The following is a 14847-nucleotide window of genomic DNA, read 5'->3' as shown; positions in this document are numbered from 1 at the left end:
CTTGACTGGCCCAGTGGGATTTAAGGCCTAGCCTGCCATGATATTGAGCTTGTTGACCTGGTCTGGCCCATTTATAGAAGCCTGCTTATTAGTTAGGTCGGACCTGGGATATGAGGATTGCTGCCTGCTGGCCCATTGGGATTACATGAACATCTCTATATTTTTTTGAAAGAGGGTAAAGTATGGTAATTGTATTAAAGAAATAACAAAAGTCATGTACAGCAAGTTTCAGTACCCCAGGCTTTACAAAAGCTGCTCCTGCAGCACTATATCTCCATCCCCTGTTTTACAAAAAGATTTCAATATACAAAAAAGGATTCACAATTCCACAGAAACATCTTCCTCAAAGCCTTGTGAAATGTAGAGTCGGCAGAATTGCTTTGGCCTTTAAAAATCCTTGCATTCCTCTTCTGCCATAGGCACCAAAAGACCACAGCAGGGACCAAGTTCCAGACTAACTTTCCCCTTTTTGACAGCCCTTCTACCCTCCGACTCTTCACAAATTCCACTACTGAACCCGGGAAGCACCCCTTCGCCCAACTAAAGTCATACATAATTAGTATATCATCATCATCCATGCCTTATCCCAACTATTTGGAGTTGGCTACATGAATCCTGTTTCGTCAATCTTTCCTATTTTAAGTGAGCATGGAAAGACAAATCAGGATCCATATCATGAGAGTTTGGCAAAAGTTTTAGTGCTCTCTGCCAACCCGTTACCTGTCACACCCTCCTCCTTTATCCGGGCTTGGGACTGGCAGTGTAAGGCAAGCTCACACTGGTGGAGTTATACATAATTAGTATATGCATTATATATTTATATGTATATAATACATGTAATATTAGTGGTACAGAGAATAACATAAGCATCAATGCTACTTAGACTATCTAGATAAGTTAGGAAACCAAAAGAAAAATGGCAATAGGTTCCTAATTTAGTAAGGAAATAAATCATAATAAAATAAAACTACCCAAATATAATGTTTTACAAGAGAACAGTATGTAAAAGAATTGTAATAAATAAAAAAGAAACAAATCAAATATTTCAATAAAAAATTAAACAGAAAAGAAAAAGAATCAATGTGCCAAAGGACTGAGCTCTACTTGGCCCCCCTATTCTTGGTCTGCCCTCAATTGGTCCTCTATTAATGGGCTGGCCTGCCGCCTGCCATAGGTCCAGGTCCATTTCATTATAAGTGGACTAGGTTGGGCTTGTGCTAAACCTTTAAGGTTGTTGGCCAAAGTGGGCCTGAGCTCTGTCCAGCCTGTTTGCAACCCTAATGACTAGGTACAGAAAGTGTAAGCTATTTAATGACACATACAACAGCTTCACCAAACCCCCTCCCCATGAGGACTAAGATCCAATCTAAACCAACAGATTGATATCCATATAGAACAAATGGGTTGGGTGACAATTCTTCCTTGAAAGGTTCTTCAGTTTCTCTCCTTGCAAATATCCCAACAGACTGCAAATGGGATCACTTTCAGCAAATTCAGGGCCGGTAGTTACCCACCAGCCCAATCCTATTTTCAAACAGATCATTAATGTTGCTTGGGTTAAACCATTCCTTTATGAATAAGGAGAAGAAAAATCCCCAAGTATTGGCACTACCACAAAAAGATTAAGTAGCTTTCTTGTTATGGGGAATTGGCACTTAGGTTACTGATTATTTTCTCCTTTTGGGGATGGGATGGGTAATCAAGTTAATTGAGTGGGTACATATGATAAATCAGAAAATACCAACTCCTGAAAAGTGGGTACATGTGCTAAATCAGAGGGGGACTTCATGTATGAAGGGGGTGAGAAGGTGAATGGTTTCATTTGGTTAACTAGGATATGGTATGCAGACCTAAGATGGGTACAATATTTATGGTAATGCTTTTCTAGTATATTTTCCTTAGGTCAAATGATGTCATGGTGGATTGTATTAGAAATGGATGGTATCTTCTTAGAAGGGTAAGCAGGTGGTGGCTACATCTCAAAATGATAAGCATGTGGTTCCATCTGAGAGTAGGAAGATGAAACACGTGGAGATGGCAAGATGGACAACCAGATTGAATTGATAGCAAAGCAGGTTAAGAAGGGAAACAGGACTACTACCATGTTTAACAAGTCTGGTTGGGTAGAAATCAAGGAGTTTTGTAATAGGACCAAAAATGAATATACAGACCTTCAATTCAAGAACAAGTTCAGCAAGTTGAGGACAATATATAGGGATTTCAAATCGTTACTGAACAAAACAGGATTTGTGTTTGATTATACAACAAGGATTATTCTGTAGATGATGAGTTCTGGGAGGCATACACAAGGGTAAGTTAATTATATACCGAGCGGTATCCATTTAGATATGCATATAAATAGTAAAGTTGTATAATGAAGGTGCCAACACAAAATTTTAATGTCTATAGAAGGTTAATGTAATTGACATGGTTCTATGTATTTCTCATTTGAAGAATTGGTCTAAGAAAATAGGGTGATGCCAAACATGATTCTGATTCTGATTTTCATTCTGATAAATAGGAATCAGACAAATGTGCCAAACACATCTACTCTAGATGAGAATTCTCAAAATCCATTCTTTTCTATGGGCTATCACCCACAGCCTATTCATTTGTTACATCTCTCTCTCCACAATATCTATTCCTAAGTTCATGCAGGAGACCTTATCTAATCCTGGTTGGAGGACATTATGGAAGAAGATATGTTAGCTTTACATCAGAATTGTACTTGGGAATTGGTTCCACTTCCAGGTGGTAAGAAAACTGTCAGTTGTAGGTGGGTCTTTACTATGAAGTTCATGCCTGATGGGACAATTGAGAAGCTCAAGGCCAAGGGTTTCACTCAAACCTATGGCATTGATTTTGATGAAACCTTTTCACCGGTTGCCAAGATTACATCAGTGTAGGTAATTACATCCTTGGTTATTCATCATTGACCATTGTATCAACTTGATTTTAAAAATGCCTTCCATCATGGTGACCTTGTTGAAGAAGTGTATATGGAGCAACCACTTGGGTTTGTTTCTAAAGGGGAGTGTTGGGGAATGGTTTGTAAGCTAATGGATTGAAACAATCACCTCAGGCTTGGTTTGGTAAGTTTAGTGATGTAGTTATTGAATTTGGTTTGCATAAATGTCAAGCTGATTATTCAGTGTTTAGTAAGACTTCAGATGCAAGTTGTATTATTCTTGTGGTTTATGTGGATGATATTGTGATAGAAGGGAATGACTCATAAGGGATTAACAAGTTGAAGATGTTTCTGCAAGAGAGATTCCACACCAAGGATCTGGGCAAACTTCAGTGTTTCCTTGGGACAGAGGTTATGAGAACAGCCACAAAGATCTCATTGTCACAATGTAAGTATACTTAGGATTTTCTTGAGGAGACAGGTATGTTGGAATGCAACATACCTATCAATATAGATCAAGGGGAATTTGTTGATGATCCTAGTCAATATAGAAGGCTAGTTGGGAAACTCAACTATTTGACCATCACACATCCAGATATCTCTTTTGTTGTTGGAATTGTCAATCAATTCATGAGCTCTCCTCGTATTCCTTACCTTGAGGTGGTTTTCAAAATTCTTTGGTAGTCTTGAGGCATCATTGGGCACGAGAGTAGATAGAGAGTAGAGATCAGGGACATTTGAGTATATCGGGTTTTATAGATGCAGATTCGGATGGATCACCTACGTATAGGAGATCTACCACAGGATATTTTACCTTCTTAGGTGGAAATCTGATTTCTTGGATAAGTAAGAAACATAGTGTGGTGGAAAGGTCTAGTGCTGAAGCTGAATACCGAGCTATGAGTCAAGCAACAAGGAAGTTAATGTGGCTCAAGAATCTTCTTAAAAAAATAGGGATTCCTAAAACTTGTCATGCACCTGCATTGTGATAACCAGACAGCCATTCATATTGCCTTGAATCTGGTATTTAATGAGAGGACAGACCACATTGAAGTAGAGTGTCATTTTGTAAGGGAGAAGGTTCAAGTTGGTGATATTGATACTCCATTTGTGAAGATTGGAGACCAACTAGCAGATTTGTGGACTAAAGCTTTACATTGCCCACAAATTGACTTGATCTCAAGCAAGTTGAGTCTATATGGCATATACACTCCAGCTTGAGGGGGAGTCTTGAGAGAGTTGTTTTATGTGAAGTCTTGAGAAGCAAGTTAATCTAGTAATTTCCAGAAGAAAATAAGGGTGATCCAGTCCTAAAATTATTATAAACAGGGGCGCTATTGTACTTCTACTTATTTTTCATTAATATATATATATTATATATATATATATGCTGGGCCGACTTTCTTAGAGAGATTAGACTCTAATCTTCTCTTTTAAGAGAGGTTTGGATGTTTCTCTTAACGCTAATCTATCTTTCTCTTCTCCCTCTCTTCTCTTTCTTCTTCCTAATTTGAATACTAATACAACTCTGTTACAAAATAACTAGACTCTTTAGTGAAGAGCAATGTTCTAAAAATCATAATTGTATCATAAATCGTACAGAAAATTGAATTGAATTGAATCGTGAATCATATTGTAAATCATAAAATTATTTCTATTTTTTACAAACTTATAAAAAAAATAAATATGGATATACTAAAATAATCAATATATTTAGGAAAGTGATTTTACCCTATTTTTAATCCATATCTACCATATATGTACCTAAAACAATAGAATTTTCCACTTGTGCAATAGAAGCCTAAGATGTTATAATTAAGTTTGACTTGTAAGTCAAGTAATTCACATACAATGGTTCTTTAACCTACATATGATAGAAAATAAACTCAATGTCTGGTCTTAAATAACATGAATAAATAATTTTCCAGTAAGGGCTTTAAAACAAGTCTCCTTTGATAAAACTAACTATAAACAATAACTACAAAGTAGAGAACTATTTTTTTTTGGTTAATCACCATTAATAACTTCCCCTTTACCCCTTTGCCCCAAAGTGCTGGTTGCGGGATTTGATTCCGCATCAATTCTGGAACAAACCAGCTAACACACCAAGCCCTCAGTTGGTTAAGTAGAGAACTAATTCTTAATTGAACTTTTTTTAATTGTAGTGAAACATTGGAATCATATAAATTGTAAGATTTATGAATCAAATCATAGGATCCAAACAAAAATTGTACAATTTTTATAGAAAAGGCTTGAGACATAAGATTCAAATCGAAACCCTTGGGATCGTAAATCATAAGATTTTGACAACATTGGCAAAGATACCCCCCATGGAAACTTTGTCATCTAGGTGTCCAACTAGGCGTCACTTTGACAATTATGGTTCATTACATGGTTCAAAATTCTAAATCCTACTTCAACTTTTCATTTCAGTAATACTCATCAAGTCTTTTTCATAAGAACTCTTAATTATAAGATGTCATCAAAGTGCCTTTAGAGTCTGCTAGTTTTGGTCTCATCTTCAGAATTACTCCCCTCCCCCTCCCTCCAGTTAGTAATACCTTAATTTCCATTTAACATAAGTCTGCTGCAGGTGGCTGAACTTATAGAGAAGGAGCTTATTTTGATTGGTTGTACTGCCATAGAAGACAAGCTCCAAGATGGAGTGCCATCTTGTATTGAGACACTTTCTAAAGCTGGAATCAAGATTTGGGTGCTAACAGGGGACAAGATGGAAACAGCAATAAATATAGCCTATGGTGAAATTTGAATACTTTATTTATTTCTTATGTTACTTCCCAATCCACTCTATCAAGTATTTGAAGCCTGGGCTCCATTTCTTTTATGCTGCAGCATGTAGTTTGATCAACAATGACATGAAGCAGTTCATCATCAGTTCAGAGACTGATGCAATTAGAGAAGTTGAAGACAAGGTAAGAAACATTTGTAAGTTGAGACTTGTTCTTGCATATGTTTGAATGAGATCCTTAACCTTTGTAAACTTATGCTAGAATGACCCAGTGGAGACAGCCCGCTTTATCAAAGAGACAGTCAAACAAGAGCTAGGAAAATGTCTTGAGGAAGCACAACAGTATCTACATGCAGTATCTGGACCCAAAATGGCACTTATAATTGACGGGAAGTGTCTAATGTTTGCATTGGATCCAACTTTACGTGGAAGTTTGCTTAACCTGAGCTTGAATTGTAGTTCAGTGGTGTGCTGCCGTGTTTCTCCATTGCAGAAAGCACAGGTATCTTCTTTTGGACTTTGACTCGCCTGAAATATTGTCTTCAAACAATTCCAAGAGCTGTTCATGACATTTAGATCAACTGGTAAGGAAACATTTGTCTATTCATTCCATGTTATATGAAGCCCATAGTTTCTTATTTTTCACAAGTGTGTTATTATAAACTTAATCCTGCTGGACTTCATTTAGGTGTGGAAGCTTTTCCAAGCAAATTCTCATGTGTCTGAAGTTGTACCATGATTTCCTTTAGTCAAATATTTGGAGTGGTTGCTTAATATTTCCACATTTTGTTGCTTTCCACATACACTTGTGTGCACACACAAATACACACAATCAACATAAAGTTAAAGCGTGACAATTTTTCAGCCATGTGGACTCATGGCTGAATCAACCTACCCGGTCTGGGTCTTCATTTTGAGTTACAGGGCCAGGACTGGTTCTACCTGTACCTGTTCTGGTCCAATTAAGACTCGGACCCATTATATAAATATATATTATTAGTACATGACAAGGATCCCAATATTTTATCATCTCACGACTCACCTCTACTAACTTCATATAAGATGTAAAATTATCATATTTAGGGGATATGCAAGACATTTTGAGAAGAGAGAGCAAGAGAGTTAGCAGACTTTATCAAGTATAATCAAGTCTTTTCATGTCTCAGGGGCTGGCTCTTTGTATTTTTTTTTATCAAGTCAGGGCAAAGACTACCCTAACCTGGTCCAGACCCAATCCATTGACAGCCTAATGGAGTGCTGACATGGTAGATCCACGGAACCCATTTGATTAGGGGCCCCTTGGTTTTCTTTACTTGTTATAAATAACTAGGATGAAAGAATGGCTCTTTCATTGGCAACAGCTACTACCCATTTGGGGTGCCACCTCCATTGTCACATGTCAATACCATGTAGAAGCAACAAACAAAATCTGAATCCTAAGATGGAAAAAATTTTGAAATGTTATGATTTCTTTCTTAGGAAATTGTGCCCAACGTCCACTAATTAAACCAACTTTAAAGTATCACTTATGGTTTGAAGAAATGTGTATGCCATTTTATTTTATGCAAGTTGATATAAAGAAGAAAAACTTCTTACTGTTTTCCAGGTGACTAGCATGGTCAGGAAAGGTGCAAACAAAATAACACTTGGCATTGGGGATGGTGCCAATGATGTGAGCATGATTCAAGCTGCTCATGTTGGCATTGGAATAAGTGGGTTAGAGGGAATGCAAGCTGTCATGGCTAGTGATTTTGCAATAGCTCAGTTTCGTTACCTCACAGACTTGCTTCTTGTGCATGGCCGTTGGTCATATCTTAGAATTTGCAAGGTTTAATTTCTTTATGTATTTGTGAGTCAAAAAGTTATCTCATGATACTTCTATTGGCTTAACTACTTCCAATTTTTTGATTTCAGGTTGTGACATACTTTTTCTACAAAAACCTTACATTCACTTTAACTCAGTTTTGGTTCACCTTCCATACTGGGTTTTCTGGTCAGAGATTCTATGATGATTGGTTCCAGTCTTTGTATAATGTTATTTTTACAGCTTTGCCAGTGATCATGGTTGGACTTTTTGACAAGGTACAACAATTACTTTCAATCTTTAAGTGTTTCTGTAAAAACCACTACAGTCTGGTTTGTATTAAGATTGATCCTCAACATGCAGTATAACTGGAAAATTATCACTTCCGCAACATATATTTCCTAATTTAACCATCTATCTTCTCTTAAAAGTTAAATGAAAATTTGCTGGGATTAATTCAAGGTTACACTTTGCCAGGACGTCAGTGCATCACTTTCTAAGAAGTACCCTGAGCTATACAAGGAGGGAATAAGAAATTCCTTCTTCAAATGGAGGATAGTAGGGGTCTGGGCTTTCTTCGCTGTGTACCAGTCATTAGTCTTCTATCACTTTGTGACTACTTCAAGTTGCAATGGCCACAATTCTTCAGGCAAGATATTTGGCCTATGGGATGTCAGCACCATGACCTTTACTTGTATTGTGGTTACTGTTAACTTACGTCTTCTTATGGCCTGTAATTCAATCACAAGGTGGCACTACATGAGTATTGGAGGCAGCATTTTAGCATGGTTTATTTTCATATTTATTTATTCTGGAATTATGACACCATATGATAGGCATGTAAGTCCTCTTCAATATATTTTGCTCCCTTATTTAATTTTTCTCTTTCTCTCCCCAGTTCTAAACTAATGCATGTGCTAACTTGCTTCATTGTTTTTCATTTCATACAGGAGAACGTATTTTTTGTCATTTATGTCTTAATGAGTACATTTTATTTCTTTCTCACACTTCTCCTTGTTCCCGTTGTTGCACTTCTTGGGGACTTCCTGTACCAAGGGTAAGATTTAGAATAAAATCCTTCCTGAATCATTTAGCATTTTATTTCTTTTGTAGTGATGTTAAAAAATTGAAGTAAATGAAAGGAAAATTAATTTAGGTATTGATATGTTTAATGTTTAATACCTATTTTATATTTTGATTTCCTTTATATCTCTCCATAACTTAAGGTGCATGTCCGCGTCTGCTACTAGCTATGATTGATTCTCTGTTTTCCCTGTTTACAAGGCACTTTGATTTGCATATGTAGTGTCTTGGAGAGTTGGAGTTGGGGCTACCCCAAGACCTGTAATTTGGTCTGGAACCTTGGTCATTTGGTGCATGTTTATCATGTAATGATGCACAACTAAGCGAGTCCCATCTTAAGAGATTACCCATGTTGTTGTTCTTTAAAGACATTTTTCCACTCCAGTAACCATACAAATACAGTGAAACTTTGTTGCCTTGGTCTCTTAAGAATGTGTGTGTGTGTTTGGGTGAACATATTTCTTAGGTGAATTATTCCTCTAAAAGTACAGTACATGGTCAGTTGTAGGGGTGGCTCCAAGTCTCCAACCAACCAACTGAAGCTGCTTAAATTAAAAGAAGAAGAAGAAGAATCTCTTAGCCACTTTTCCAGAGAGATCTGAAAAGGATCTACAGCTAGAGAAAGAGATGCTCGTAATCTCATGCATGTAGCAAACTCAATGGGAATGGGTACCTACAACCCAACCCATTTAAATGTTTCAAATGGGTGATCCAATCAGTAAATAAATGGACTAAGTGGATGGATTGGATGGGTCGAATAAGTTGAGCCAGAAATTGCCACTCCTATTTGGCGAGTTATTGGAGCCCTAATCCCCTGTAGGGGCTGTTTAGCCCTTACTAAGATATTACCTATATTATTAGGTCTAATGAGGGCATTTCTGCATAATGTCATTCTTACTTGCCATTACATTTTATGGGACTTCAAATTGATTATCACCTTCATGGATACCAGGCTTTTGAGCTTCATTCTTGTTGGTGGCAACTCACCTCTTTTACTTCTATAAAACTCTGCTCCATAAAGAATATTGTAGACATTTTCATGATTAGAGTTTAGTGTGTTATCATATAAGTGAGGCATCTATTGCTGAATTTTCCAATACCTTGCTGCTCATCTTTTTAACATCTTGATCTGGTTTCAGAGTTCAAAGATGGTTCTTCCCCTATGACTATCAGATTATACAAGAAATGCACCGAGATGACCCTGAAGACACCAGCAGGGAAGTGCTATTAGAAGTTGGAAGCCACTTGACAGCAGACGAGGAAAGGAGCTATGCGATCTCTCAACTCCCAAGAGAGACATCGAAGCACACTGGTTTTGCTTTTGACTCGCCAGGCTATGAGTCGTTCTTTGCTTCACAACAGGGCGTTTATGCCCCACAGAAGCCCTGGGATGTGGCCCGAAGAGCCAGTATGAGATCACAATCGAGGACACCAAGAACAAATTGAATTATGAGAAAGAATTTTGTACATTTTTTGACATTTAACCTCAAAAAATATTGTAAAATAGCTGTGCCATATCCTGGTTTCGATTCTTTACCCATTTTTTTCTTCCTCCACCATACGAGCCGTTGAGGACTTAAAAGTGTTTTTAGGAGTAGTCGTTCACAGTGGTTGTCAGTGTCACATGGTCCGACTAATACAGGGAAAATCTATGCTCTGCTGGAAAGACATGACCGAAAAAACCACCTGAGGTTACCATTTGTGTGATATTGATTCACTTCTTACAAGTGGAATCCTTATTTATGACATCATCCATTGACACATTTGATCCAAATGGATTCAACCACTGACCCACCATCTGGATGAAAAAGTGGTTTCATTTCTAGGATAATTTTAAAATCATATATCCAATAATTCAAACAATGAAATGTCTTGAAAGCCTTAATGTTGGATTTGCCTATTTTGAGTTAAGGAAACAAAAATTAGATTTGATTTGTTATTAAAGGTTATACGATAATTTTCTATCTTAAATTAGAAAACAACACAATGTGGGGGTTATAATGGGGCGTACCACAACCTATATAATTTCTTAAATTAAAATTTGTTTACCTAGAGGCTGGCTGCAAGCTACAAGTTCTAAGGAAAAGCCATCTTATTTGAGGGCTATTTAATGACCATCCTATACCAATGTTGTAAAGCCCGACCTCAACTAACTCTCTCTCTCTCTCAACAGGTCGGTGATTCAACCGTCGAGTTAAGAGAACATATTGGCTATGACTTTCCACAGTGTGTTTCACAGCACATTCAAAAGAAATGCTCCCAATACATGTTGGATGTGTTGTAGGGTGTATTCTTTCGGAGCCAATACGAACATCTAAGTTAATGGGTCAATTTGTAATCTCATCATTATAAATAAAATAATATGACTCAACCATGCAAGTCGATGAGAGCCAACGATTTTTTGCAATATAGCATGTTAAAGGTTAAACCATACCAGGATTATGACCAGGCCACTGGTTCTAATGACGGGGTCACCAATGGGTCGAAACACGCTGACCCATACTGACTAGGGACCAATTATTGATTGGTTAGTGTTATTGTCACTTGAGCCTGGATCTGCTGCTCGCACCATTGTCTATGACTTACTATGGGGATGTTTGGAACCGTGGCTGTTTTTCTGAAAAATGGTGTCGCATTAGATTCACATAGGCGTTTCAACAAATGCCCATATATATGATTGTTTAGTTCACACATTTTTTGAAAAATTGTTTGAACCATGGGCATGCCTCGTAAATTGGAACCCCAGGTAAGCATGAAATGTCAATTTTGGTGTTTCATGCATTGGTGAACCCTTGTCCCAATGGTTGACTGATTGGCGATTACATGTATCCTATGTGATGCTTACCTGTCAGCACATACATGAAAAACAGTGATGAAAACCACCTAACCAAACAGTATAGTATTGTTCACTGCCTACGTGACAAAAACACTCCCAAAAAAATCAAAGCGTTTTTTTTTTTTTTTTGTGAAAAACAGGTCTTAGAAGCATCGACATTTTTTCTCGAAAATCAGTCCCAAAAAATGCCTACACTTCCAAACACACAAATGAACATTACAGGCCAAATGGACCGATCATTGGCATGTTCACTCATGATTGATCATATAGCAAGTGATACACAGCGTGCGAGCAGCAGATCCTGAATGTTTTTCTCGAGTCTCCACTCATCCACTGTACTCTTCTCTTGCACTTGCACATGCATATAGCCATATACAATTGAATCTCAGATACACATGCCATTCAACTAAATCTCATATAGGGGTGTAATTTGGGTGGACTCGTGTTGGGGTTTCAAAAAAATTTGAAATTTTGAATGGGCCCAACTTGGAAATTTGTGGCTGATGTAGTGTAAAATTTTAAAATCAGGTACTTGATTTGCACAACTAAATCTCATTTGTAAGGCAAATCTGGGTACAGAGAAATAGAGAAAAAATGTAAATCAATGATAAAAGAGACGTCACAGTTAATGTACAATCACTCTTCTTGAAATGTGAATCAATAAAAAAAAGACAAATTTTTTAAATTATTTTATAGTTTAGCTAATTAACTAACTCTATCCTTATTATTTACATAATGTCTTGAAGTATTCTTAAGTTTTTTGACAATTGTCTAAAGCTTCTTTGTCATTAACTTAGTTAACAAAAAGATGAAAAAGACTTTCAGAACTATCAGTAAAGATGATGTCATGCTATCTCTTTCATGCTACTTGGAGATTCTGCTACCTCCCCTCTCCTGTCTATTAGGTGAAAAAAAGGATGTTTCAGAGCTGGCAACTGAAGCTCTTATAAATCTTTCACAAATTTCAGAATTATCAGCAAAGATGGTTACAATTAGGGGTCCATATTCAAATATCCAATTTTGAATTTAAGATTTGACATAATCAAATTGAATTTAAATAATTCAAATATCTAATCAGTTGAATCTGAATATCCTATTAATATCAAATAGTTAATCGGATTCGAATTCGGATGTGACCTAATTCAATTTGATAAATATCCAAATTCAACCAATTATTTAATTCTTATATATAATATATAAAATATTTAACCATTTTAAATAATTTATATATTTATATATTTTATATAAATAAAATATTTATTTTATACAGCTATTAATTACCTAAAATAATTAACTGGTCGATCGAATTCGAATAGAATCAAATATTTGAATATTTAATTAAATTCGAATTTAAACATTAATTTTCAATATCTGTCAGATATTAAATCAAATTTAGATATAAAATTTTTTAATCATATTCAAATTCAGATATTACCTAATTCGAATTTAAACATTAATTGCGATGGAAATTATTATAACAGCTATGGATTTGTTATATAAATAAGATTGCAGCATTGCTCAATTGTTGATTGTGATTCTAATTAATCTTACACAGTCGGATGCGGGTATTGCATCTTTGCTTCAAACTGGAGATGACAAAATACAAGGATCATATGTTATGAAGCTGGTGAGATCATTTTGTTCTTCGTCAAGCGAAATGAGAGAAGATCCCTTTGAACATGTTGCTTCCATACTTGTGAACATCTCAGTAGCGAACAGGACACAAAAAATGCCACTTAAGCTTGGAGTGCATGTAGATCCAGAACTCAAGGTCCAAGCACTAGAAGCTATTTATTTGATTGATTTGCATGAGGCAGGTCGACGAAATCTATGGCCTGTGAATGGTCTACGTATACTACAAGTTGGGTATGAAGATGAGGAGGACACTAAAGTAATGGAAGCATATGAGCAAAAAGTGTCTCCTTGTTTGTTCAAGTAGCGAGATTGAGAAAACACCTGCTTAGACGTCGAAGTAATAGCATTATGGTTGTTCAATAAATTAAGATTTTAAGAACTTTTAGAGAATGGATCTTCGCTGGGATTCTTCTTGTAACATGGTGTTTGAAGAAGGGATCTTCGTCAGTGAAGGAGATGGAGGCGATGAGGGGGATGGTGCTCAACCCAACCCCAATCTTAAATTGTTTTGGGATCTACACTGGTAATAGAGATAGAAACAAAGATGGAGATGGTGTGGACTTAGATGAAAGGGTATTTTAGAATTTTTTTGAAAAATATATCAATCATGTGAAGTCATATATGACGGAAAGTTAACTGTAAGGGAGATTTTAGATAATTATTAAAAAACTTAGGGGTATTCTAAGACAATGTATAAATAGAAAGGGTAAATTAGCTAAATCATAATGGTATTTTAAGAAATTTGCCCTAAAAAGATATTTCACAATTACATATTTACTGTGATTAATTATTTTTTTATTTATCATGTAACTCGTATATAATTGGCCTTCATTTGTAAACTAAATTTTATAAATTGTTTAAAAATATTAAAACCATAAAAATTAAAATTATTTGACAATAATAATCTATAGGGTTTTTATTGTTTAGTCCACCCATAGACTTTAGTACAGTTGAAATAGAAACATGTAATGAAATGAATCAAAATTCAACGGGGTAGTGAATGAAAGGTGGATTTGTTGGTAATTAAAACCCAAAAACCTAATAAAAAATTGTTGAGTGTAGAACTCTAAATTTATATCTATTTATCTATAATATTAGGAAAAATTATAGTTAGAGTCGGGTTGTATATTTAAATTTATACATTTCAAATTATAAAAACCCATGCCATATCATCGAAGGTTTATGTGGTTGTTGCCAAACATGGGACTCTTAAGTCATGTTGGACACAACAAAAAATTTATACCAAAATCAAAACATCTCTTGATCCCTCTACCTCCCTATCTCCCGCTCCCTTTGTCTCTCCTACTCCCTTTGCCTTTTGATATCCTACTCCTTTTGTCTCTCCCACTCCCCCTGCCTCTCGATCTCTTGTTCCCTCTGCCTCTCGATCTCCCTCCCACTCTCTCACTCTCACCTCGATCTCCCACTCTCTCAGCTTTGATCTGCAACCAAATCAAAATCTCTCTCTCTCTAGATAGATAGATTGATAGATGGATCTCTCATTCTTCCCCAATCTCTATTGTTTTCCCTCAGTCTTTCTCTTGCTCCCTCCTTCATTTTTTTAATTTTTCATAGAAATTTATAATCAAAGTGTATAAGTTATAAGTTAGTTAAGGGACTAACAACTTGTACAATCAAATTATGAATTTCTAACAAGTTGGTGTAAATATCATAGTCAAGGGTTTCTTGTGAATTTTTATCAAATTAGGCTATGGGAGTTAAAACCATACCAAGTTGGTCTTATGTTCTTTAATACAGTATGGTTAATATCGTATATAAGTGTGTAAGAAAAATAAAAAAATAACAAGAGAGGGAGCAAGAAAGAAGTTGAG

General features: G+C 36.1%; 2 protein-coding genes across 6 annotated transcripts in view; both read left to right on the top strand.

Moving 5' to 3' along the window:
• The window catches only part of LOC104608019 (phospholipid-transporting ATPase 3-like), a 131424-nt gene extending 121365 nt beyond the window's left edge, over positions 1–10059 (top strand). For 4 of the 5 annotated variants that reach the window (XM_088904345.1, XM_088904344.1, XM_010273858.3 and 1 more), the window contains 8 exons: positions 5502–5667; positions 5762–5841; positions 5920–6159; positions 7264–7485; positions 7572–7739; positions 7939–8301; positions 8412–8518; positions 9684–10059. In XM_088904345.1, coding sequence (XP_088760471.1) covers positions 5502–5667; positions 5762–5841; positions 5920–6159; positions 7264–7485; positions 7572–7739; positions 7939–8301; positions 8412–8518; positions 9684–9990 — 1653 coding nt within the window. In that variant the 3' untranslated portion in view covers positions 9991–10059. Of the gene's footprint in view, positions 1–5501; positions 5668–5761; positions 5842–5919; positions 6160–7263; positions 7486–7571; positions 7740–7938; positions 8302–8411; positions 8519–9683 lie in introns of those variants that run through there. The other variant, XR_016085867.1, reaches the window with a different exon arrangement.
• A 2129-nt stretch (positions 10060–12188) lies between these two features.
• On the top strand, positions 12189–13542 carry LOC148792033 (uncharacterized). Its single transcript, XM_088903710.1, has 3 exons — positions 12189–12365; positions 12936–13271; positions 13402–13542. Exons 1-3 carry the CDS (start codon positions 12189–12191, stop codon positions 13540–13542), a joined length of 654 nt encoding a protein of 217 aa, XP_088759836.1.
• Positions 13543–14847: the final 1305 nt, after the last annotated feature.

The sequence above is a fragment of the Nelumbo nucifera genome, chromosome 4, assembly GCF_055504915.1.
Source record: "Nelumbo nucifera cultivar China Antique chromosome 4, China Antique-T2T, whole genome shotgun sequence".
NCBI lineage: Eukaryota > Viridiplantae > Streptophyta > Magnoliopsida > Proteales > Nelumbonaceae > Nelumbo > Nelumbo nucifera.
Note: the sequence above shows the minus strand (reverse complement) of the source record. Positions and strands in the feature narration are given on the sequence as shown.

Bases quoted from the DNA above. Each gene is read 5' to 3' on its own strand.
- LOC148792033 (XM_088903710.1), top strand. From the start codon at position 12,189: ATGAAAAAGACTTTCAGAACTATCAGTAAAGATGATGTCATGCTATCT. The intron at 12,366-12,935 runs GTTACAATTAGG...AATCTTACACAG, and splicing joins CAGAATTATCAGCAAAGATG to TCGGATGCGGGTATTGCATC. The intron at 13,272-13,401 runs GTAATGGAAGCA...AAGAACTTTTAG, and splicing joins AAGATGAGGAGGACACTAAA to AGAATGGATCTTCGCTGGGA.